The sequence below is a fragment of the Dipodomys spectabilis genome, unplaced genomic scaffold, assembly GCF_019054845.1.
Source record: "Dipodomys spectabilis isolate Male_0828 unplaced genomic scaffold, ASM1905484v1 ptg000257l, whole genome shotgun sequence".
Lineage (NCBI taxonomy): Eukaryota > Metazoa > Chordata > Mammalia > Rodentia > Heteromyidae > Dipodomys > Dipodomys spectabilis.
Window position 1 is genome coordinate 1309119 of NW_024870934.1, and position 21848 is coordinate 1330966.

The 21848-nt window shown below is 63.5% G+C and overlaps 1 protein-coding gene across 1 annotated transcript in view; it reads right to left on the bottom strand.

Moving 5' to 3' along the window:
- Window positions 1–21488, bottom strand: part of Lama5 (laminin subunit alpha 5) — a 43545-nt gene extending 22057 nt beyond the window's left edge. Inside the window, exons 1-17 of the mRNA XM_042699550.1 lie at window positions 21201–21488; window positions 17359–17511; window positions 8456–8573; window positions 7656–7774; window positions 7398–7568; window positions 7150–7247; window positions 6518–6633; window positions 6300–6418; window positions 6122–6212; window positions 5848–5982; window positions 5648–5710; window positions 2570–2710; window positions 2347–2484; window positions 2122–2256; window positions 1910–2044; window positions 591–728; window positions 197–249 (exon numbers count right to left, since the gene is read on the bottom strand). Coding sequence (XP_042555484.1) covers window positions 197–249; window positions 591–728; window positions 1910–2044; window positions 2122–2256; window positions 2347–2484; window positions 2570–2710; window positions 5648–5710; window positions 5848–5982; window positions 6122–6212; window positions 6300–6418; window positions 6518–6633; window positions 7150–7247; window positions 7398–7568; window positions 7656–7774; window positions 8456–8573; window positions 17359–17511; window positions 21201–21488 — 2211 coding nt within the window. The remainder of the gene's footprint in view (window positions 1–196; window positions 250–590; window positions 729–1909; window positions 2045–2121; window positions 2257–2346; window positions 2485–2569; window positions 2711–5647; window positions 5711–5847; window positions 5983–6121; window positions 6213–6299; window positions 6419–6517; window positions 6634–7149; window positions 7248–7397; window positions 7569–7655; window positions 7775–8455; window positions 8574–17358; window positions 17512–21200) is intronic.
- Between the last annotated feature and the right edge of the window lie 360 nt (window positions 21489–21848).

The window sequence follows — 21848 nt, forward strand, 5'->3', positions numbered from 1 at the left end:
TGCCTCAGGCCCAGGAATCTCCGGGAAGAACAAAGGGCCAACAGGAGGCACAGGCCTGCCCGTGGTTGCCCTGGCAACTCAACAAGCAGGATGCTTTGGGCGGGGGAGGGGAGGGTGTCAGGGGCTTGGGGCCAAGGCTGGCGTGACCCCCAGCACCTTCCAGCACCTTCCTGCTCAAGGGCCGGCCTGCGCTCACCTCAGGAAGCGAAGGGCTGGCTGGGGCCTGGCCTGCGGGGTGACAGGGTCCAGCTAGAGATAAGCAAGTCAGAGTCATTCCCCGGGGACTGGTCGGCCCAGAACCGCATTCCCATGGGAGCAGGAACCACAGCCCATGGCTGTGACCAGGTGAGGACACCTCTGGACAGCACCACCCACACATCCTGTGACACGCACACACACGCATGCAGCCACGTGAACACCAGCACGACTATTTGAAAAGCATGCGTACAGACACGTGGGTGCACATCACACGCACACAAATACACGCAGAGTGTGGGTGCACAGGGGGTGACCTCAGGAAGGCACGATGAGCATGAACGGCACCCAGACACACGTGGACGTGGACACCATCGCTCCCCACCCCAGCTCACCTTCGCAGTGGGGAAAGTCGTAGGTGCCAGGCACACACGCATCACAGCGCAGCCCCGTCACACGGGGCCGGCAGCTACACTGCCCGCTCTGGGGGTCACAGGCTGTGTCCAAGGAGCCCTCGGCGGAGCAGTGGCAGGCTGAGGAGGGCAGGGCGAAAGCAGGAGTGGGGGCCGTGCTCCCCCCCACCCCAGGACACTCACGGACACAGGGAAGCCGTGGAAGCCCGCCCCCCCTGCCCCACCCCCACCCCAGGACACTCACGGACACAGGGAAGCCGTGGAAGCCTCCCCCCCCACCCCAGGCCCCAGGACACTCACGGACACAGGGAAGCCGTGGAAGCCCCCCCTGCCCTCCCACCCCAGGACACTCACGGACGCAGGGAAGCCGTGGAAGCCCCCCCTGCCCCACCCCCACCCCAGGTCACTCACGGACACAGGGAAGCCGTGGAAGCCCCCCCTGCCCCACCCCCACCCCAGGACACTCACGGACACAGGGAAGCCGTGGAAACTGCCCCCCCACCCCCACCCCAGGACACTCACGGACACAGGGAAGCCGTGGAAGCCCCCCCTGCCCCACCCCCACCCCAGGACACTCACGGACACAGGGAAGCCGTGGAAGCCCCCCCTGCCCCACCCCCACCCCAGGACACTCACGGACACAGGGAAGCCGTGGAAACTGCCCCCCCACCCCCCCACCCCAGGACACTCACGGACACAGGGAAGCCGTGGAAGCCCCCCCTGCCCCACCCCCACCCCAGGACACTCACGGACACAGGGAAGCCGTGGAAGCCCCCCCTGCCCCACCCCCACCCCAGGACACTCACGGACACAGGGAAGCCGTGGAAACTGCCCCCCCACCCCCCCACCCCAGGACACTCACGGACACAGGGAAGCCGAGGAAGCCCCCCCTACCCCACCCCCACCCCAGGACACTCACGGACACAGGGAAGCCGAGGAAGCCCCCCCTACCCCACCCCAGGACACTCACGGACGCAGGGAAGCTGTGGAAGCCCCCCCTGCCCCACCCCACCCCAGGACACTCACGGACACAGGGAAGCCGTGGAAACTGCCCACACCCCACTCCCCACCCCCAGGACACTCATGGACACAGGGAAGCCGTGGAAACTGCCCCACCCCCACCCCAGGACACTCACGGACACAGGGAAGCCGAGGAAGCCCCCCCTACCCCATCCCCACCCCAGGACACTCACGGACACAGGGAAGCCGAGGAAGCCCCCCCCCCCACCCCAGGACACTCACGGACGCAGGGAAGCCGAGGAAGCCTCCCCCTCCCCACCCCCCCACCCCAGGACACTCACGGACGCAGGCAGGGAAGCCGTGGAAGCCGGGGCTGCATTCATGGCAGGCGGAGCCCATGTAGCCAGGACGGCAGCGGCAGGAGCCACCTGCTCCACAGAGCTGGTCCAGGGCTCCCCGGGGGTCGCAGGCACAGGCTGCGGGGCACAGTGGGGGTCAGGCTCCGGCACCTTGCAGGTACCCAGCTCCTTCTTGTCCCGGCCCCCTCGCTCACCGCGGCAGTTGGGGTAACCGTGGTGGTCAGGGCGACAGCGATCGCAGTGTGGGCCCTCGAACCCGGGCCGGCAGGGGCAGCGGCCCTCCTCGTCGCAGCCTCCGGGCAGGGTCCCCGCAGGGCTGCAGCCACACACTGCGGAGCACAGCTTGTCACGGGGGCCCGGGGCCTCGCGGGCTAGGCCCCCCCCCCGGCCCCGGGCCCCCTCGGTGGGGTGGTACTCACGCTGGCAGAGGGGGAAGTGGAAGTAGCCAGGGGCGCAGCGGTTGCACTCAGCCCCCTCGAAGCCCCCTCGGCACTGGCACTGGCCTGAGTCCGGGTCGCAGATGCCACTGTCCACCCCAGGGCTGGAGCACTGGCAGGCTGCAGGAAGGGGGATGCCAGGCCCGGTCAGCGCCCAGGCGGTGCGGGGCACTCGCGCGCGGGAGAGGACGGGGTCTGCACTCACGCTGGCAGCCAGGGCCGTAGAACCCAGGCCTGCAGAGCTCACAGTGGGCACCCTGGAAGTTGGGCTTGCACACGCAGCGGCCCAGGTGCGGGTCCTTCCGGCAGGCATTGCCCACAGTCCCTGCGGCGCTGCAGTCACAGTCTGCAAGGAGGGGGTGGGGGAGGCTCAGACCCCTTCCCCTCCCCCAGGAAAACCAGCTTCCCGCTCACACTGGGTCTTGTTCCCGTAACGAGTGTCTGCATTACACGAGTTAATTATACAAAGGGAGGGCATCGTGGTGTGACAGTCCCATACACGCACAGAACGTACTTTATGTCACCTCTCTATTGCTCTCTCTCTCTCTTTTTTTTTTTTTGTCAGTTGTGGGGCTTGAACTCTGGGCTTGGGCGCTGTCCCTCAGCTCTTCAGCTCAAGCTGAACACTCTACCACTTGAGCCACAGCACCACTTCCAGTTTTCAAGTGGTTATTGGAGATAAGAGTCTCACGGATAGCCGGGCGCTGGTGGCTCACGCCTGTAATCCTAGCTACTCAGGAGGCTGAGATCTGAGGATCGCGGTTCAAAGCCAGCCCGGGCAAGAAAGACCGTGAGACTCCTATCTCCAATAAACCACCAGAAAACCGGGAGTGGCGCTGTAGCTCAAGTGGTAGAGCGCTCGCCTTGAGCTGAAGAGCTGAGGGACAGCGCCCAGGCCCAGAGTTCAAGCCCCACGACCGACAAAAAAAAAAAAAAGAGTCTCACGGACTTTCTTGCCTGGGCTGGCTTTGAACCGCGATCCTCAGATCTCAGCCTCCTGAGTAGCTAGGATTACAGGCGTGAGCCATCGGCACCCAGCTTGCTCTTTGTTTCCTACACTATTTTGTATGATACTAACTAGAAATTAAGATAACAAAAATTTCAAGGGAAATAGTATTTTGGCACACCAGAACTGCAACGGCGCTCATACAGTCCAAGCTCACCGCAAGCCCAAAGGCAGAGCAACAAACAGAACCCCAGCACGCGCAACAGAAACTTCTGGTGTCTTTATAAACAATTCTAAGGTGGGAAGAAGAAAGAAAGAACATGAAAGGGGCATTCTGAATACACTTAATATTTGTTCTCAACAGAAAAAACTGTTCATAATCTGTCACAAATGTAAAAAAGCTGGGCACTGGGGGCTCACATCTGAAGTCCTAGCTACTCAGGAGGCTGAGGAATGGAGGAAGAAAAGAAGGAAGGAAGGGAGGGAGGGAGGGAGGGAGGGAGGGAGGAAGGGAGGGAGGGAGGGAGGACCATAGGAATAGAGAATTAAAAAGTACAGAGAATGTTGACCATAACTTTAGGCCACTATATCTGGATGTGCAACATAAACAATTTGCTAGGAAAAATAACCAAAAGATGTAAAATGAGGCCAAAATGTGGCCGATAACATCATGGAAGAACTTAAAATCTTCATCAAATATCTCTTTTGAAAACAAGGCCTTGCCTACAATCCTTTCAGGCAGAACAAGAGGATCACAAGTTTGAGGCCAGCCAGAGCTACAGAGTGAAACTGCTTCAAAACAGAGGGAAGGAAAGAAAGTGGAGCATGCTAGGCAAGCACTCCGCCTTCCAGCTTTAACCCAGCACTAATGCATGTGATTTTTAAACTCATCTGTTCGTAGAAGAACATGGCCAATTTCCCAAGGATTTTGCTAAACCAAAACATGGTAGCACACAGACAAAAATGAGAAGCTGTCAACCAGTCTTGCTCATGGAAGCAGACCCAAGGAAACAACTTATGTTCAGCCTGAGCTATCAGGAAAGGCAGCAATTTATTGTATAATATACAAATTTAAAGTGGAATACTATACAGCCCTAGGTAACTTACCATGGACCCACAGAGAAAGAATTTTCATAGTCTACACCAGGAATTTGGCAAACTACAGTGCAAGAACTCCTCTGTTTTTATAAATAAAGTTTTATTGGAAGTAACACCAGCCCACTTGCTCCAATATGGTCTACGGCTAGCTGCAACCTAGTGGCAGAAGCCGCAGAGCTGGGCAGAATCCAGACATTACATTTTACTGTGTGTACTATGATGAAAACCTACATATACTCATATAATCCTTCCGGGTGCCAGTGGCTCGTGTCTGTGATCCTGGTTTAAGGCCAGTCTAGGCAAAAATTATGTGATACCCCATCTCACTCAATAGAAACTCAGTGTGGTAACATGTGTCTGCCATCCCAGATACAGAGAAGTATAAATAGGAGGCTCACTCTGTAGGTTGGTCCCAGCAAAAAGACGCTATTTGGAAAATAACAGAAGCAAAAAGACTGAGGGCATGGCTCAAATGGTAACACACAGGCCTAGCAAGCACAAGGCCCGGAGCTGCAAGCCAAAAAAGAAAAAAAAAAAGAGGCAGGGAAGGAAAGAACCTAAATTCCCAACAATGCGAGACTGGTAAAATAAGCGCTCTGTGTGACACAGACTGTAAAGGACACGTCCGTGGGGCCCTGTGGGTGAGGCAAGCAGTGAGTGAGCTGTGTGTGCACACTCGCGTGTGCAAAGCACGCCCACGTGGGCACCGGGAGCTCAGGCAGCACGGAAAGCCGTCGTTTCCTTTCATTTGTTTATTTTTGGCTGGGCACTGCAGATGGAAAATAGGGCTTGTACGTGCTCATCATGCATCTGCCACTGAGATACAGTATTTTTTTAAGGTATTTTCCAGGGTGAATATGCTTTATTTGTATAAAAATAAATGAGTCAGCTTGGTGCTGGTGGCTCACGCCTGTCATCCTAGCTACTCAAGAGGCGGAGATCTGTGGATCTCAGTTCAAAAGCCAGCCCAGGCAGGAAATCCATGAGACTCTTATCTCCAATTAACCATCAAAAAGCCAAAAGTGGAGCTGTGACTCAAGTGATAGAGCATTAGCCTTGAGCAAAAAAGCTCAGGGACAGCGCTCAGACCCTGAGTTCAGGCTCCAGGACTGGCACGCGTGCACTCACTCATACACATAGGCACGCGCACACAGGCAGTGACTAAGATGGACACTCATGCTTCATCACGGCTTCCAGCCCTGCGGCCAACCTGGGGACCGACCGTGGGGGCATACTTACTCACGATCTGTCCAGCCGGCAGCACCTGCTCCCCGGTAGTGTTGAGGGAGAATGTGGGCACAGCTGAGCAGAAGAGACACCCTATCAGCCAGGGCTGCCGGGCCCCCGTCGGCCCCGCCCCCAGTGCCCTGCCCCACGGGGCTCCCCAGCCGTGGGCAGTGGACTGGCCTCCCCCAGCCCCGGCTCCGCGCGGCCCTCACGGTAGCAGTGCGGGAAGCCGGCGAAGCCCTCGGCGCACTCGTGGCACTGCGCCCCTGTGTAGTTTGGCCGGCAGTAGCAGCGGCCCGTCAGGTCTTCGCACGTGCCATCCGTGAAGTCTGACTCGCAGCTGCAGCCTGGGGAGAGGAGGCGGTGGCTGGGGACACCTAGTTCTCGGAGGGCCAGGGGGCGAGGCCTCCAGCGGGCAGGCGAGACCCTAGGTCCCCCGAGCCCTCTCCTCAGCCACCCAGGCGCCCACCCCACCGGGCCACTCACGGCGGCAGGCGTGGGGAGAGTCGAGTGGGTGGTCTGGCGCGCGGTAGAAGCCGGGCAGGCAACGCTCGCAGTTGATGCCGGTGGTGTGATGCTGGGGGCAGGGGCTGCTGAGTCCAGGCCAGCCCGGGCCTGTGCCTGTGCCCACCCCCGGCGCCTCCCCGCCCCCCCCGCAGTGTACCTGGCAGTTGATGCACACGCCCCCACCCTGGTACACACTGTCCTGGTTCTGGCTGGCGTTGCGCTGGTCCACTTCGGGGTCGTAGTAGCAGTCGTGGGCATGGCCGTGGCAGTTACAGGCTGGGGAGAATCCGCAGTCAGCCGCCCTCCCCAGCGCCGAGCCCCAGGGCCCGGCCCTCCTGAGAGCCCAGGGCGCCCAGAGGTGGGTGGGGCACTCACGCTGGCACTCGTTGGCACTGTCGGTGGTGGCCGGCTTCCACCGCTGCTGGTTGAAGCCGGGGCAGCAGCGGTCACAGGAGCCCCCGCACGTGTTGTGCTGGCAAGCGCACTGCAGCCTGTGGGGGGCACGGTGGGGCTGGGGTCCGCCCGGGCAGAGGGCCAGCGCCAAGGGCAGGACTTCAGTCCCTGCCTCGAAGGAGCCTGTAGTCCGTGCTGCTCTAACAGCCAGCTCCTACTCAGACCTCCCTCCCTCTACCCTGGGGGCTCTGAACAACACAAGGGCCGGGGACGGGGGGAGAGGGGGAAAAGGTGGAGGGAAGAGGGTCACAGTGACACGGTGCAGGTGGTCCTGGAGGCTGGGGCGCATGCTGCAGGTGGGGTGGGACCCCGGCAACCAGGTGACCTGGCCATCCTTCCCACCACGGCCAGCACCCAGCCAGCTCCCAGGGAAGACACATCTGTCCCCTCTGAGGTCAGGACCCCACTGGACAGGCAACCCCTTGGCAGGACAGGGCCAGCTGAGGAGGCTCACCCAGCACCACCTCTCTGCCTGGCTGTGCAGAATGGGAAACTGAGACCCACACCCAACTCGACCATCTCCATCCCTCTGGGTGAAGACAGGCAGGACTTACCTGAAAGGGTGGGAGGGGTCTTTAGCATCGCAGACGTCTGCATGGCCGTGGCAGACGCAGCGGCCACCAATGCTGATGTCCTTGATGCTGTAATAGTACTGTGCCCATGGCCCATGAGTGCGGGGGGGTCACTCCATTCCCCCCCAACCTGGCCTCAGCCTCGGCTGGGGGCTTCTGCAGAGAGCCAGCTCCTCCTCCCTCCCCCGGCTCGGCCTCCCCCCTCCCCGGGCCTAGGCCCGCGAGCTCACCCGGCGGGTGACAGTGGGGTCCCGCAGAGCCTTGCCCATGAGGTGGCCCAGCAGCGTGTTGGTGCGCAGGAAGCGCAGCCGGATATTGGTGGCTTTGGTGAAGTCTCGAAGCAGGGGTGAGTAGGAGAAGTTCATGGCCCCCGGGCGTCCATTCACCAGGGACACCACAATCTGCGGACAGCGTGACCGGTGAGGCTGGGCGTGGCCACCCGCCCACGCCGCCAGACGGCCGGCCCGCACGCGCTGCCCCATGCCCACCTCGCCATTCTCCAGGGGTACTATGCGCGAGTACTCGGTGGTGCAGATGACGTCGTCGTCCCGCATGATCCGCTCCAGGGTGTGAGGCCCAAACCGCTCCAGACAGTCCCTTTTGGAGGCTAGAGAGAGCGATGGGAAGGTGAGCACCGGGCCGGCCGGACACAGGGATCCCAGCGCCAGGCACAGGGCTGCGTCTCGCCCGGCAGCAGCCCACCCACCCATGTTCCACTGGCTGTGGGACTTGTGGAAGACAGAGGGAAGTCTGGCTGATGGCAGTCTGTCCTGCTGGGTCAGGGAGGTGGGAGACCTGTGCAGAACTAACTAGCTCATACCCGATGGCTGGCCCTCTCCCTGGAAAATGCCAGAACAAGTTCCCCCTGGCCCTTTCCAGGGCACCATCCCCTATTCTTGGCTGAGGAGTTTTGAGGGTCATGTGACCAGGCTGTGTAACTGAAGCATTTGCATGCTGCCAATATGGCCGGCCAGGGACACTGCCGCTAGCCTCACATAGACGGCTGAGCGGGCAGGAAGTGGGCTTAGAGCCACCCAAGCAGCCCCATCGCCATGGGGGCAGCCCAAGCTGAAGCCTCCACCAGGAGACAGCCCGGAGCGGCACTGACTGTGGCTGACATCAGAATGAAACCAGCAAACTCCGCCTTCGGGGACCCGCATCCTCGGTCCTGGCCCTGTGGAGGTTGGCACCGGGCAGGGCTTGGTGTCTGGGGCCTCGGAAAAGTGTGGCAATGGCAATCCAGCCCGTTCCAGGAATACCCCAGACCCCGTGGCCCCGGGACACTCACAGGCAAAGAACTGCCACGGCTGGTAGGTGTGGCCGAAGTCCGTGGACCGCTCCAGCACCCAGAGGTCTGGCCGAGGAGAGTTGGCAAACTTGATGAGCACATAGGCGACATGGAAAACCTGCAGGGGGGTGTGGCAAGGGCGTCAGGGTGCCTCGGCCCCTTCCACCCCCTGCCCTCTTAGGTGTGGTGCAGAGGACCCCCAGCTCCACCAGGGAACTCATCTCTCCTGGGAACAACAGAAACCAGCCCTTGCTGAAAGGTTCCCTCCTGATCCTGGGCGTACCTAGATGCAGGACCTAGACCCCCAGCCTCCTCCCCAGCCCCTCCTCAGGGGCCCGGGGCCATCTTGGTCCGTTGGACTCAGGCCTGGTGGGGGGTGGTCAGGGCACGCTAGGTGGGCACACAGGAACCTGGCTGCAGGCCTGGGCAGTAGGCCTGGGCAAGGAGATGGAGACACATCCCAGGCTCCCGGCCAGGACTGAGGGCTGGAAAGCCCAGCTCCCAAGCTAGCCTGGCCTCCTGCGGGGATGGAGCCTCACCGGGTCGCCACCCCAGGACCTTCCACCTTTATGTTAACCAGCTCTTTGAGGCCTCTGGGGAACCACACAGCACAGAGCAGGGGCTCACCAGCCATGCCTCAGTGCCCAGGGAGGAGGGGGGTGCCTCACCAGCCAGGCCTCGACATACGGAGCGGGCTCACCAGCCAGGCCTCGACACACGGAGCAGGCTCACCAGCCAGGCCTCGACACACGGAGCGGGCTCACCAGCCAGGCCTCGGTGCCCAGGGGGGAGGGGGGTGCCTCACCAGCCAGGCCTCGACACACGGAGCGGGCTCACCAGCCAGGCCTCGACACACGGAGCGGGCTCACCAGCCAGGCCTCGGTGTCCAGGTGGGAAGGGGGTGCCTCACCAGCCAGGCCTCGACACACGGAGCGGGCTCACCAGCCAGGCCTCGACACACGGAGCGGGCTCACCAGCCAGGCCTCGACACACGCAGCGGGCTCACCAGCCAGGCCTCGACACACGGAGCAGGCTCACCAGCCAGGCCTCGACACACGGAGCAGGCTCACCAGCCAGGCCTCGACACACGGAGCGGGCTCACCAGCCAGGCCTCGACACACGGAGCGGGCTCACCAGCCAGGCCTCGACACACGGAGCGGGCTCACCAGCCAGGCCTCGGTGCCCAGGGGGGAGGGGGGTGCCTCACCAGCCAGGCCTCGACACACGGAGCGGGCTCACCAGCCAGGCCTCGGTGCATTGGGGCGCCAGAATGCTGAGGCCCGCCCTGAGTCTGGCCTCCCTGCTCTCTCCCTTGCAGGGTAGGTGTTGTCCACGCTGAGGCTGAGGAGGGCTTGTCTTCCTGGCCGCCCTCTATGCCTGCCCCCTAAAGCTTGCTGGAGCCCAGCCCCATCCACACAGCCGCCACGGGACGTCTCGGACACATTCTCCAGGAAGTCCTTCCTGAGTTTAGCTTATCTATTCCCCCGCTTTCTCAGGAAACCCCCAGCTGTCTTCCCTCCACACACTGTGCTGCCTTCCCCTCACCAGCCCCTCCCCCCCATGGTCTTTCAGCCGAGATACCTCCACTCTCAGTCTCACCAGTACATACTCCGTGGTGACCCTCCGGGCCCAGGGCTGGATGTGCACACGAAGCGTGTGGGCCCAAGATCAGGAGGAAGAGGGCAGTTTGTTGGGGTCACCATAGGGGAGCAAGGCCCTGGTGTGAAGTGGACTTGGGGTAGAGGGAGCAGTCTGATCCTCCGAGGAGCTTGGCCTGGCCTGGGACAGCTCCCTGAGACAGCACTTGCTCAGCCTGTGCACCCTTGGTTCAATTCCCAGAACTGAAGCTGTGGGGCCAGGCCTCACCCGTCAGCAGCAAGCCCTTCAGCCACTTGCACACTGAGGCTCTCCCACCCCAGCTCCTACCCCGGGCCCAGCTCCTACCCCGGGCCCAGCTCCTACCCCGGGCTCAGCTCCTACCCAGGGCCCAGCTCCTACCTCAGGCTCAGCTCCTACCCCGGGCCCAGCTCCTACCCCGGGCCCAGCTCCTACCCCGGGCCCAGCTCCTACCCCGGGCTCAGCTCCTACCCAGGGCTCAGCTCCTATCCCAGGCTCAGCTCCTACCCCAGGCTCAGCTCCTACCCCGGGCTCAGCTCCTACCCTCAGGCTCAGCTCCTACTTATTGGCACAAGGAGACTGATTTCCACATCCTGCCCAGAGTCCTAGACCTCCATGGGCTATTACCCACACCCCCAAGTCTGGCTGGGCACAGCCAAGAGGCACGGACCCATCCTGGAACCCACTGCTCTGGGATTTCTCACCACAGCAGGTGTCAGTAAGCAGGCTACCACCCTGAAGCCTAAGGCTCCCTAGGCAAGCCCCCAGGGCCGCACAGGGCCCAGTCGCCTTGCCCCAAGTGGCCTGAGCCAGCCTGGGACCCACATGGAAGCTTCTTCAGCTCCAGCTTGAGGAGGTACAGCTGCAGGATGCCAGTGCAGGGGAGGCCCAGGGACCCTGACATGGCCCGGCTGCTGCCCCTGCCAGAAGCCTGGTAGCATAGGCACCATGGGCTGGAGCCAAGCCCAGCCTCCCTGGGTAGGGGCCAGGCCTATTTATCGCTGCCAGCTGAGGTCATCCACTGCTTCCCCATTGGGGGTTGTGGGTGTGGGGGGAGGGCTCCGTCCCTGCGCCCAGCCCCGCCCCTCGCCTGGAGCTCTGCAGAGGCTGCGGGCGCTTGATCGTCCCAGGCCAGAGTGGGGTCTGCGGAGGATCAGGGGCAGGAGGGAGCACTCGGGCATGCAGACGTGGGCTGCCCTAGCTGCCCCTCCTTCCCCGAGCAGAGCTCGGGGCTGTTTGCTTGCCCGCTGCCCCGTCCCTCCCAGGTCCGCAGGCCCCACATTTTTCCCAGCTGAGAGCACTTTCACAAATATTGACTCCGAGATGCTGACGGCAGGGTACGGGGCATGGAAACTTCCGTCCCTCAGCCTGGATGCACTCAGATCCCAGTCACCCGTCCGTCCTTCCATCCATCCATCTGTCCGTCCATCCAAGCCTTTTCTGTCAGGTGGAGCCCTGGACAACTAACTGTCCTGAAGAATCTCCTGTTGGCACAGACCCTCGAGGGAGAGCCCCTGTCTGTCCCTCTCCACTCCCAGGGGTCCAACAGCATCCTCGGTATGCGCACGGAGGGGTGAGGACCCTGGCCCTCCCTGGCCATGGCCCCTCCCCGCCCGGCCTGCTTCCCTCAGCCGCCAGCTTCGGCTGACCTTTCTGCTGCTGCATAGTTCCGTACAAAAGGGAAAAAAAAATGTCTTTTAAAGCAAAAGCCAAACAAAAGCCGCGGTTATTTTTATACATCTGGCTATTTTGGGGCAGGCACGTCTCCAGAGCGGCAGCCGGGGCAGGCTCTTAGCCCCCATGCCCTCCTGCCCTGGCCCAGCCCGACCTCCGAGGGCCAAGGCTCCCAAAAGAGGGCTCTGCCCTTCCACCCTGCCCATCAGGGAGTTGGCAAGGGCCCCAGCGGCCAGGCCAAGACAGGAGCCCAGGGCAGCACTAGATCTCAGGGCAGTGAGAACCGGCGGCACAGCCCTCTGAGGACATAAAGAGTGGGAAGAGACCGTCACCACGGGGTAGCCGCGAGGAGAGCGGCACTTGTCCCGCTGGCTGGCAAGCAGAAGACGGCAGCCCCCTGACAGATGCTACAGAGGGTGCCCCGGGCGCCCCACACCTGGGCATTGTGAGGCCAGAGAGAGCAGTGAGCAGAACCGGGCCTGGCATCATCATCGCGGTGAGGCTGAGGGAGGGCGGCTGGCCCTGGGGTGAGGTGGGTGGCGAGCCCGCCGGCTGCCCCCGCAGGCTGCCCCCGCAGGCTGTGGCCAGGCGTCGCAGGGGACCTGCAGGAGGGGTTCCCTTCGGCACCCACAGTCCCCTTGGGGGCTGTGGAGACCCGGGCTGCACAGGTGGCTGCACATGTCCTGGAGCTCTCCCCGGCGGTGTGACTCAGCCCGCGGCCGATGACTCAGCCCTGACCCAGCAGGAAGGAGGCTCTGTACCAATTCCTGGGCCTGGCCAGGGGGCCCTGGCAGCAGGAAGCCCCTCCTAGCCCGGGGTGTGAGGGATATCTGGCCACTGCCCTGACCGCTCCCTCCGGATCTTGGGGACTTACAGTCTCTGTGTCCTGCCTGTTAGCTTGGCCTCGGAGGCCCTGAGTGGGCCCTGGGCCAGCTGCCAGAACTTGCCAGCCCTCTCAGGTGCCCTCCTGCCTGGCAGACCCCACTTGGGAACCTGCTAACCCCACAGTAGGAGCCAGGGTGGCCGGGCCAGTGCAGGACAGCTACTCAGAGCCCATCTGGGTAACTAGCCTCCCTTTGGCTCATCAGAGCTAAAACACGGGGACCCGCCCCAGAGAGAAAGTAAAATGGACAAGCCAAGCATGCCACCCAGCGAGCCCACTGCCCAGAAACAAAAATGAGAACACGGGGCGCACTGAGCCCATGAGCCCCTGACCTGCGGGGGTCCCCAGCAGGGTGGGGGAGAAGGGCCTGCTGGGGGACAGGACCTCACTAGCCGCGGCAGAGCACGAGCCCAGTGGGAGGGAAAAGCCGGGGGAGAGCAAGGAAGAGGTGACCCTGTTCAGAAAGAAATGAGCTCACAATCTGACTCAAATAGCTGTGACCCGTCCGTGCCTCACCTTTGTCACAACAGCTACAACCACAGAACCAAGGGGGCCTGTGCAGAGGCAGGGCTGGGCTGGGGTGGACCAGATGGCCTGCTGGCCACAGGAAGTCAAGCTTATCCCCAGGGGACCCCACGGCTGAAACCCAAACAGTTTAGTCTCCACTGAGAGGTACGGCGAGAGGTCACCAGGCCGACGTGCTGGGGTTTGTTTAAAAACTCAGAAAACAGGAAGCCTTAGGGGGTCCCCAGGACCGGGGGGGGGGGGGGTTCTGGCGGGCAGCAGGAGCAAGAGTGAGCGAGGGACAAGGGTGCCACAGACAGATGCGTGTGGCCTAGAACATAAAAGGCTGGGCTGGGAGGAACAGCCCGCCTGGCTCCAGCAGTCCCTTGCTGGGCCCTCCACCAAACAAGGACAGGAAGAGAGGGAGAGGGTGGGCAAAGGGAGAGGGTAGGCAGAGGGAGGGGTGGGCAGAGGGAGGGGGTGGGCAGAGGGAGGGGTGGGCAGAGGGAAGGGGTGGGCAGAGGGAGGAGGTGGGCAGAGGGAGGGGTGGGCAGAGGGAGGGGGTGGGCAGAGGGAGGGGGTGAGCAGAGGGAGGGGGTGGGCAGAGGGAGGGGGTGGGCAGAGGGAAGGGGTGGGCAGAGGGAGGGGGTGGGCAGAGGGAGGGGGTGGGCAGAGGGAGGGGGTGGGCAGAGGGAGGGGGTGGGCAGAGGGAGGGGTGGGCAGAGGGAAGGGGTGGGCAGAGGGAGGGGTGGGCAGAGGGAAGGGGTGGGCAGAGGGAGGGGGTGGGCAGAGGGAGGGGGTGGGCAGAGGGAGGTGCTGCCTCACGCTTGGCCTGGGACCTGCCCACAGGACCCCCCAACACCACCCCATGCACAGGGAGCACAGCTAGAAGAGCTGGTGGGCCCAGCCCTGCACCTGACCAGCACGGACCAGCAGCGAGCTCTGCAACTGAGGCCTGCCCACAGCTGTACTTCCTGTCACTTCCTTGGACAACGCGCTGATCCTCTCAGGACGCTGGCCACCTGGACAAGTGCCCAGCTGGGCCCAGGGAGTCGTGCCAGTGGCTTCAGCCTGGTAACCACCTGGCCAGAAGGCCTGACCGGGAGCCCAGCCCAGCCTGTTCGAGAGCAGGCAGGACAGGGCAGGTCTGCAGGGCACAGCCGGACTGCCATGCCTGCCTGTTTCCCTCTTACAGAGGAGAAAAGAGCCCAGAGCCCAGACACCTGGCCATAGCCATCCTCAGCATCAACTTCAGATATCAGCAGAGGGCTCTGGTCAGGACCCTGGTGCTGTCCCTGTCAGAACCCCTGCCTCAGTTTCCCCCAGTGCCCACAGAGGACTGCACTCGTCAGTAGGTCCTCCAGAATTCTACTTCTTTACTACTTCTATCTGGTGAGGAACAGGACACACACACACACACACACACACACACACACACACACACACACAGTGTGATGCTACTCAACACACACATACATACACAGTGTGATGCTACTAACACACACACACACACACACACACACACACACACACACACACACACACACACACACACACACACACACCTGTGCGATGCTACTCCCTACTCCAGACCCCCGCTCATGGTTGCCCACACTCCCAGGGCTCAGGCCTCTTTGACCAGGGTGCTTCCCGCTGCTGGGAGCCCAGCATGGCCAGAGCCATCCCAATTCATCCTCAGGACCTGGGCACACCGGACTGGTAGGGTGGGCCCGGGCTCTGCGGCAGAGCCTGAGTGGCAAAGACGGGCCTGCTCCCGGAGCACAGGGTCTGCAGGGACTCTGGGCAGGGGCAGCAGCCAGCCACCTGATAACCGCCCCACAGCTTGGGAAGGACATGACAAATTCATAGAGCTCCTACCTTCAGGCCCGAGTCAAGTGGGAACGCAGGTAACTGTCCCTTCATTTACTGGGGACCTTCTTCCACAGGAAGCGCCCTCTTCCGAGGCAGTACCAAGCCCCAGGCCCAGGATCCCCCAGGCACCTTGCCCAGATGTCACAGGGACCCGCATCTCCACTGCCCGGTCCAGTTCAGGCCCCACCCACCCGAGTGTGTGATGCTGGCAGGCAGGCAGCCCACCCCACCCTCCCTGGGCCTGCAGGACGCAGGAAGCTCCCCAGAGCTGGTGCCAGCGGCCCACCCCCTTTCCAGGGCATCCGCTCCAACCCCAGAACAAAGGCGCTAGCTGAGGCGCTTCCTGAAGGAACCTCAGCCCAGAGCCGGCTCCTCCAAGGAGCTGCCGGATGCCCTAGCACAGAACCCAGAAAGAACCCCATGGTGCAGCATGAACCCACACACCTGTCACCAGCCCAGAGCGTGTGGTGCTGAAGTGACCCCTGCCCCACACCAAGGCTTGGCTGGTGGCAGGAGCCCCGGTGGACATACCTGCACAGTCAGGAGAGTGTGGATGAGGGGAAGGAGGGAGGAAGGCAGGGAGCGGAGGGGGAGGGGACAGAGGGCTAGTGCGCTAGAAGGGGCTCCCTTCCCTGTGTCATTTCATAGTCAGTGAAGCTGCCCCTTAAGGGAGGAAAAAAGATGTCCACAAAAGGAGACCTTCTCCCAGCCCCAGACAAACGAAAGGCAGATGGACTTCAGGCCCATTCACAGATGTGGAGCCCAAGGGATGGCCTGGTCCAGGCTGGCTCAGCAAACAGCCACACTCCCTTGGCCTGGGCACCCTGGGTTGCCATAGAAACAGGCCCTCAGTGCTGCTGTCCCCCTACCCACCTACCTGGCAGATGGGTCCCTGGGGGGAGGTACAGGAAAGACAAGCCCCAACAAGAGCTCACGTACAGCTGGGTACTGGTGGCTCACTCCTGTCATCCTAGCTACTCAGGAGGCTGAGATCTGAGGATCTCGGTTCAAAGCCAGGCCCGGGCAGGAAAGTCCGTGAGACTCTTAATCTCCAGTGAACCACAAGAAAACGGGAAGTGGTGCTGTGACTCAAAGTGGTTAGAGCACTCACCTTGAGCAAAAGAGCTCAGGGCCAGGCCTTGAGTTCAAGCTCACGACCACAAAGAGAGTTCACCTATGGGGCTGGGAAGCTGGCTCAGTGGTAGAGCGCTTGCCTTGCATGCATGAGGCCCTGGGTTCGATTCCTCAGCACCATATAAGCAAAAAGAAAAAAGCCAGAAGTGGCGCTGTGGCTCAAGTGGTAGAGCGCTAGCCTTGCGCTGAAGAGCTGAGGGACAGTGCCCAGGCCCAGAGTTCAGGCCCCATGACCGGACCCAAAAAAAAAAAAAGAGTTCACTTACATACCCCATTAGAGATGCCCAACTGCTGTGCCAGTTTCACAGGTCAGGTGGAAACCAATGAGATGAAGACAATGGAACAAGCTCCATCCAGACCTGGGTCAGCTCAGAACTGAGGACGGGGAGCCAAGAAGGGGGGGAGGGTCTTCCTCGCTGCCCCCCTCCTGCCTCACCCTGCCTGCTGGGTAAACCCATTCCCCCTTAGGAATTCCAGGTCATTTACTGGACCATCTGCCTGTCCAGAGCCAGACTTACAGGCTGCCAGAAGTAGACGGCCAGTCCTAGGGACCGTTCTTCTAACCAGCTCCAGGAGACATCCCCGCAATACCCGTATGGTAGCAGGGCAACAGGCTCAGAGAGCAGAGATCCTGAGTCACACGCCTCAGCAGAGCAGGCCAGGAGTGTGGGCTCTCAGGGAGAAAGATCTGGTGATCAACCCTGAAACCTCCCCCTCCAGGCGAGGGCCTCCCCTCCAGTCCCAGGGAGTAACAGCAGAGCCAGCCCGTTCCCACGGCACCAAACCGCAACACACCGGGACGGGCAGAAGGCCTGCTTGGGCATGGGGAGCCTGCGTCACCGGGTGAGACCCAGCTACGTGAGTGGTGGTGTGACATCAGCGGCCCCAGACCCTTGTCACCATGGCAGGCATGGACCCCACCGCGCTGCAGGGCCACCGTGGGGCCCTGGGCTGCGGAGCAGGCACCTCACCCCTCACCCCAAGGTGGCCGGGGAAGCACAGGTATCCCAGGAATGTCCTCCTCCTCCACATTCCTGAGCGCGCCCCTCCCACCCCCGCCAGGAATTCCTCTGAGTAAGCCCCAGGCGCCTCTGGGGGCACCAGGGGCTGTGTGGCAGGGCTCCAGCCCTCCCTCCTTCCCTCCTGTAACCAGGGATGTGGAAGAGCACCCAGGAGGGGCTTGCGTAGGGGAGCAGTGCAGGCCAGGACGGGACCCTACCTGGCCCAGGTCCAGGGTGACGTTGACCTCATTGTACTCCAGGCCCCGGGACAGTGGAGGGCTCTGCCACCAGCGCTCGGTGCCGTCCACCGCATTGCTCACAGGGTGCGCCTTGTTACTGTTGGCCGCAGTGCAGATGTCACAGTACTGGCCCTGCAGGGGGAGGGACAGTCATGAGGCTAAAGAAGGGCTGGGCAGCGCTGTCCCTCTTGCCACCCTGCTGCCGTGATTCCAGCCCGAAGGCCATCACGCCGGCCTCTGCACCCTCCACGCATGCGAAGCACACGGAGCTCCAGAAGAGCAGGCGTGCCTGCTGTAGGAGGGCAGGCCAGGGGCGCCTACCAGCGTGGGAAAGCTGGTTCCGGGACAGGGCGGGCCAGCAAGGCACCTTCAGCCACAGGCAGAGAAGGGCAGAGGGGCCCAGCCCCAGTGGCTCACACTGTAACCCTAGCTAATAAGGGGGCTGAGCTCTGGGGATCTAGAATCGGAACCAGCCTGGGCAGGAAAGTCTATGAGACTCTAAAGTCTAATCACCAAGAAGCTAGAAGTAGAAGCGGTAGAACACCAGTCTTGAGGTTGGGAATGTGACTTAGTGGTAGAGTGCTTGCCTAGCATGGATGAAGCCCTGGGTTCCATTCCTTAGAAGAACCCAGAAGTGGTGCTGTGGCTCAAGTGGTGGAGTACTAACCTCAGGCAAAAGCAGCTCAAGGACAGCATCCAGGCCCTGAGTTCAAGCTCCAGGGGGGACTGGGGGTGGGGGTCAAATTCACTCCAGAGCCCACGCTGCCCACCAGTCCCAGGGCCTCCCATTAATCTCCAGAGGGAGATGAGGCTGTGGGCAGCACAGGCCCAGGTCCGAGTGGCAGTAGCAGGTGAGGCCTAGGCTCTCTGACTCCAATGTCTGAGCACCAGGAAGGTCTGGGCCAAGTCACGCAAGAGCCTCAGGGTCCCCATCAGCAGGGTGGAGATGGGGCGGCACCTGCCTGCCAGAAGCCCCAGCAGCTGCTCCTCACTGCCCAGCCACCTGCTGCGCCTGGCTCTGAGAAGTCCCCCCCCATGCTCTGCGGGGTGCAGGCCTACTGTCTGCATGGGGGAGGGGCAGGGCCCTGGAGGCCTGCCCACCCCCCACAGGAAACCAAACCTGCTGTCCCTACAGAACAAAGGCAGCCCCGTAGGCTTGGCGCTGATTGGGGCCCCCAGAGGCCCAGTCTTGGCAGGGCTAGGCCAGAAGGTAAGTAGGAGTGTGGGAGTATCTCCTGTCCCCACTTTCTCAGGACACATATGGCTGGGATGCAAAAGGCAACCGGCCCCTGTGGTCCAGCCAGGCGTCCCCAGGTCTCCGAGCCCAGGTGGGAGGGGGGAGGGTGGCCTGGAGTGAGGGTGGCCCCTGCCTGCTGGCTTTGAGGACCTTCCCCTTTGCTGACCCTCAGCTCAGAGGTCTCAAATGTCGTCTCCTCAGCAGGGCCTGGGACTGAGACCACCAAAGATGCTGGGCTGGGGCCAGGCAGGGCCGCCAGACTTAGCTGGCTATCATTCGTTTCCCACCTCCCTCAGGGACCCCTCAGGCCTCTGAAGGAGGCAGGCGCACCCTTGCTCACCCCTCATGGCACCAGCCACCACACAGAGAGGGCTGCATAGAAGCTAAAGCAAGGGCAGAGCTCAGTGGTGACCCTAAACGGAAGCCCAAGGCCTCCGCGCCTCTAGAGAGGCAGGGCGAGGTCCAAGGTGCTCAGTGAGGGCAGCGCTCGTGGGGGCCAGCTGGGATGAGGGGTCAGGAAGGAGGTGGGCGGGCAGCATTTCCAGGGGAGGCTTGCTGCTGGCCAACACCCACCCAGGCAGGACAGCACACCCAGAGGCTGGGCCCAACGCTGAGGGTGGAAAAGCAGGCCTCCAGCCTTCCAGGAGCCCAAAGGAGCCTGTGCCAGCCAGCCCTGCCAGGCCCCGGCAACCTTCCGGAGTCAGAAAGACATGGAACTAGTCCCACGAGGCCTGAGCAGCAACCCAGCTGAGCCCTGCGGCCACCAGCCTCTCAGTTTCTGTGGACAGGGCTGGGAAATTAACTATGACCACGTACCCCACCCCTCCCCCACCCGGAACAGAGCTAGGAAAAGGCCAGGGACTGATAATGACTTCCTCTTCCAATGAGTCACTGGCAAGGTTGGCCAGAGGCCAGCCCAAGCTCCTCTGATACCCACCTGAGACTAGCTGCCCTCCGCCTGGGCCAGGCTCACACCGGGGTCCCAACCCCCTGCCCCATCCCCTAGGATGACTCCCAGCTACCTCTGGAGCTGCCGTGTGAGGCTAGTGTCCCCCATCTCCCACTGCAGCAGGCTGTGGCTTCACAGCCTTGGTACCATCTGCGCCCATTCCCCAATCCTGCCACGGGCAGGTTCCGTGGGCCGGGCCCAGCCTCCAGGCCAATCAGAGGTGGGCTCTGAGACCCAGGTCACCCAGAAAGGGCCAGGCGGGGAAGCAGCTTGGCACAGGGATGCTTGGCTGGGTTAGATGAGTGCTGGTAGAAAAGGACCAGCTCAGCTCGCGGAAAGACGGGACCGAGGGTGGCGAGCAGTCACTGTGTGCTGGCTTTCCAGCCTCCTGAGCGGGGCTGGCAACCCCAGGTGAGGCAGGCATCAGTGTCCACCCCACAAACAAGAGGAGAGGCTCAGACAGGAAGCCACAGCGAGCGAGGACGCAGGGCTCTGAGCCCAGTCACAGACTCCAAGGCTCAGCCCTCACGCTCTACAGACGTAGCCCGTGTCACCAGGTAACACCAGGGCCTGTGAAGAGTGGAGGGCTGGTATGGGGCCCGGAAGTGGACCACGGCCTCACTAGCGGCAGCAGCAGGCTGCCGTGAAGTCCTGGGCCTCTGCAGGCAGCTCCGTGGCTCTCAGCCCAGCCCTGGATGCCGAGGGGACCCATGGCAGAAGGCCCCAGGGTCCGAGGCCGGTCTGAGCGGCTGGGGGAGGCCGGGGAAGCCCCAGCACCTTTCTAGGCCTCGGTTTCCCCTCTGAAGTGCGGGCTGGTGACTGGGATCCCACAGGGCTGGGCTCAGGTACGGCTGGGGAAAACCAACCTCGGCTCCTCCCTGCCCACCAGGAGGCACAAAGGTGGGCGGGCAGGTACGGAGGGGGCAGAGCGATCCCCGCGGGCTCCCAGCCCTCCCCTCCCCCACAGCCCACTTCAGTGGCTCTGCAATGTCCCCAGACTCTGACCCAGAAGGTGGAGGCCGGCTCGAGAGGCGGCGGCTCAGGTTACCTCCCCGGGAGGGCCCCGGATTCTCCCGAGCGGGGCAGGAGGGAGAAGCTGCCTAGCTGCGCAGTCCCGGAGCCCCTGAAGCGGACTCTGCCCCCGAGGCCGACCCCATCCCCAACCGAAGTCCAGAGACTGGTCGGGGGTCCACCGCCGCGACGCGGAAGCGCGAGGGCTCCCCGGTGAGCAGAGCCGCCCCCGGCCGTCCACACGTGCTCGCGCTCGGCTAAACCGCGCCGCCCGCCCTCCTCCACCCCGGGGTCCCCGGCGCCGCGGCGGGGAGCGCGCCCCGGCCGGGGGCGGGGCCAGGGCCCCGGCGCGCCGCGGAGCGCAGCAGGTCCCGGCCCGTCCCGGGAGGGCGGGCGCCGCCCCCTCCCCACGGGCAGCCCGCACCTGGCCAAGCCCCGCTTCGTCGCGAGCCGGGACTCGGGGCCACACTCGCGGCCGGGTCACCGCCGCGGGCCGGGCCGGGCGTCCGGCGGGGACGCTTCGCCGGAGCCGCCGGCGGGACGCGCAGCTCCCGGCCGCGCTGGGGCGTCCGGGATGGGGCCCGTGCGCCCGGGACGCGTCGCGGGTTGCCGCCCCGCGCTCACCTGGATGGTCTGGTTGGGGTCCCCGCCGGCCACGGGGCCCCCCACCAGCTTGCAGTAGAGGTCCTCGGTGGGGCGCGGGGCGCCGCGCGCGCGGGCCTCCTCGCCGCAGGTCGCGGAGGCGGCGATGCGGGCGCCCTCCGCCAGGTTGAAGTAGGGCGGGTGCAGGCTGAAGCCGCCGCCCGCCGCGGCCCGCGCCCGCGCCGCGCCCAGCAGCGCCAGCGCCGCCAGCAGCCGCAGCGGCGCGGGGAGTCCGCGCCCCGCGCTCCGCCGCGCGCCGCGCTTCGCCATCTTCCCGCAGCTCCGAGCGCCGGCACTGCGCGTCCCGCGGAGCCCGGCGGGACTGGAGCCCGGCGGCCGGCCCCGCTCGCCCCGCCCGCGGACGTCAGGCCCCGCCCCGGCCCGCCCGGGCGCCCGCGCCCCGCGCCCTGGGAGGGGGGCGGGGAGGGGCGGGGGTGGCGTTAACCCTTCCCGCCCCGGCGCGCCCGCCCTCGCCGCAGGGGCACCTGCTGGCCCGGGGCCAAGCCGCGGGAGCTCGGGTCCGCCCCGCTCCCCGGCCCGCGGCCCTGTCTGCAGGTCCCGGCGCCCGCCTGGCCCTCCGGGCTCTGCGGCTCTCCTCTTTGTCTCCCCAACTTCGGGCACCGCGCAGCC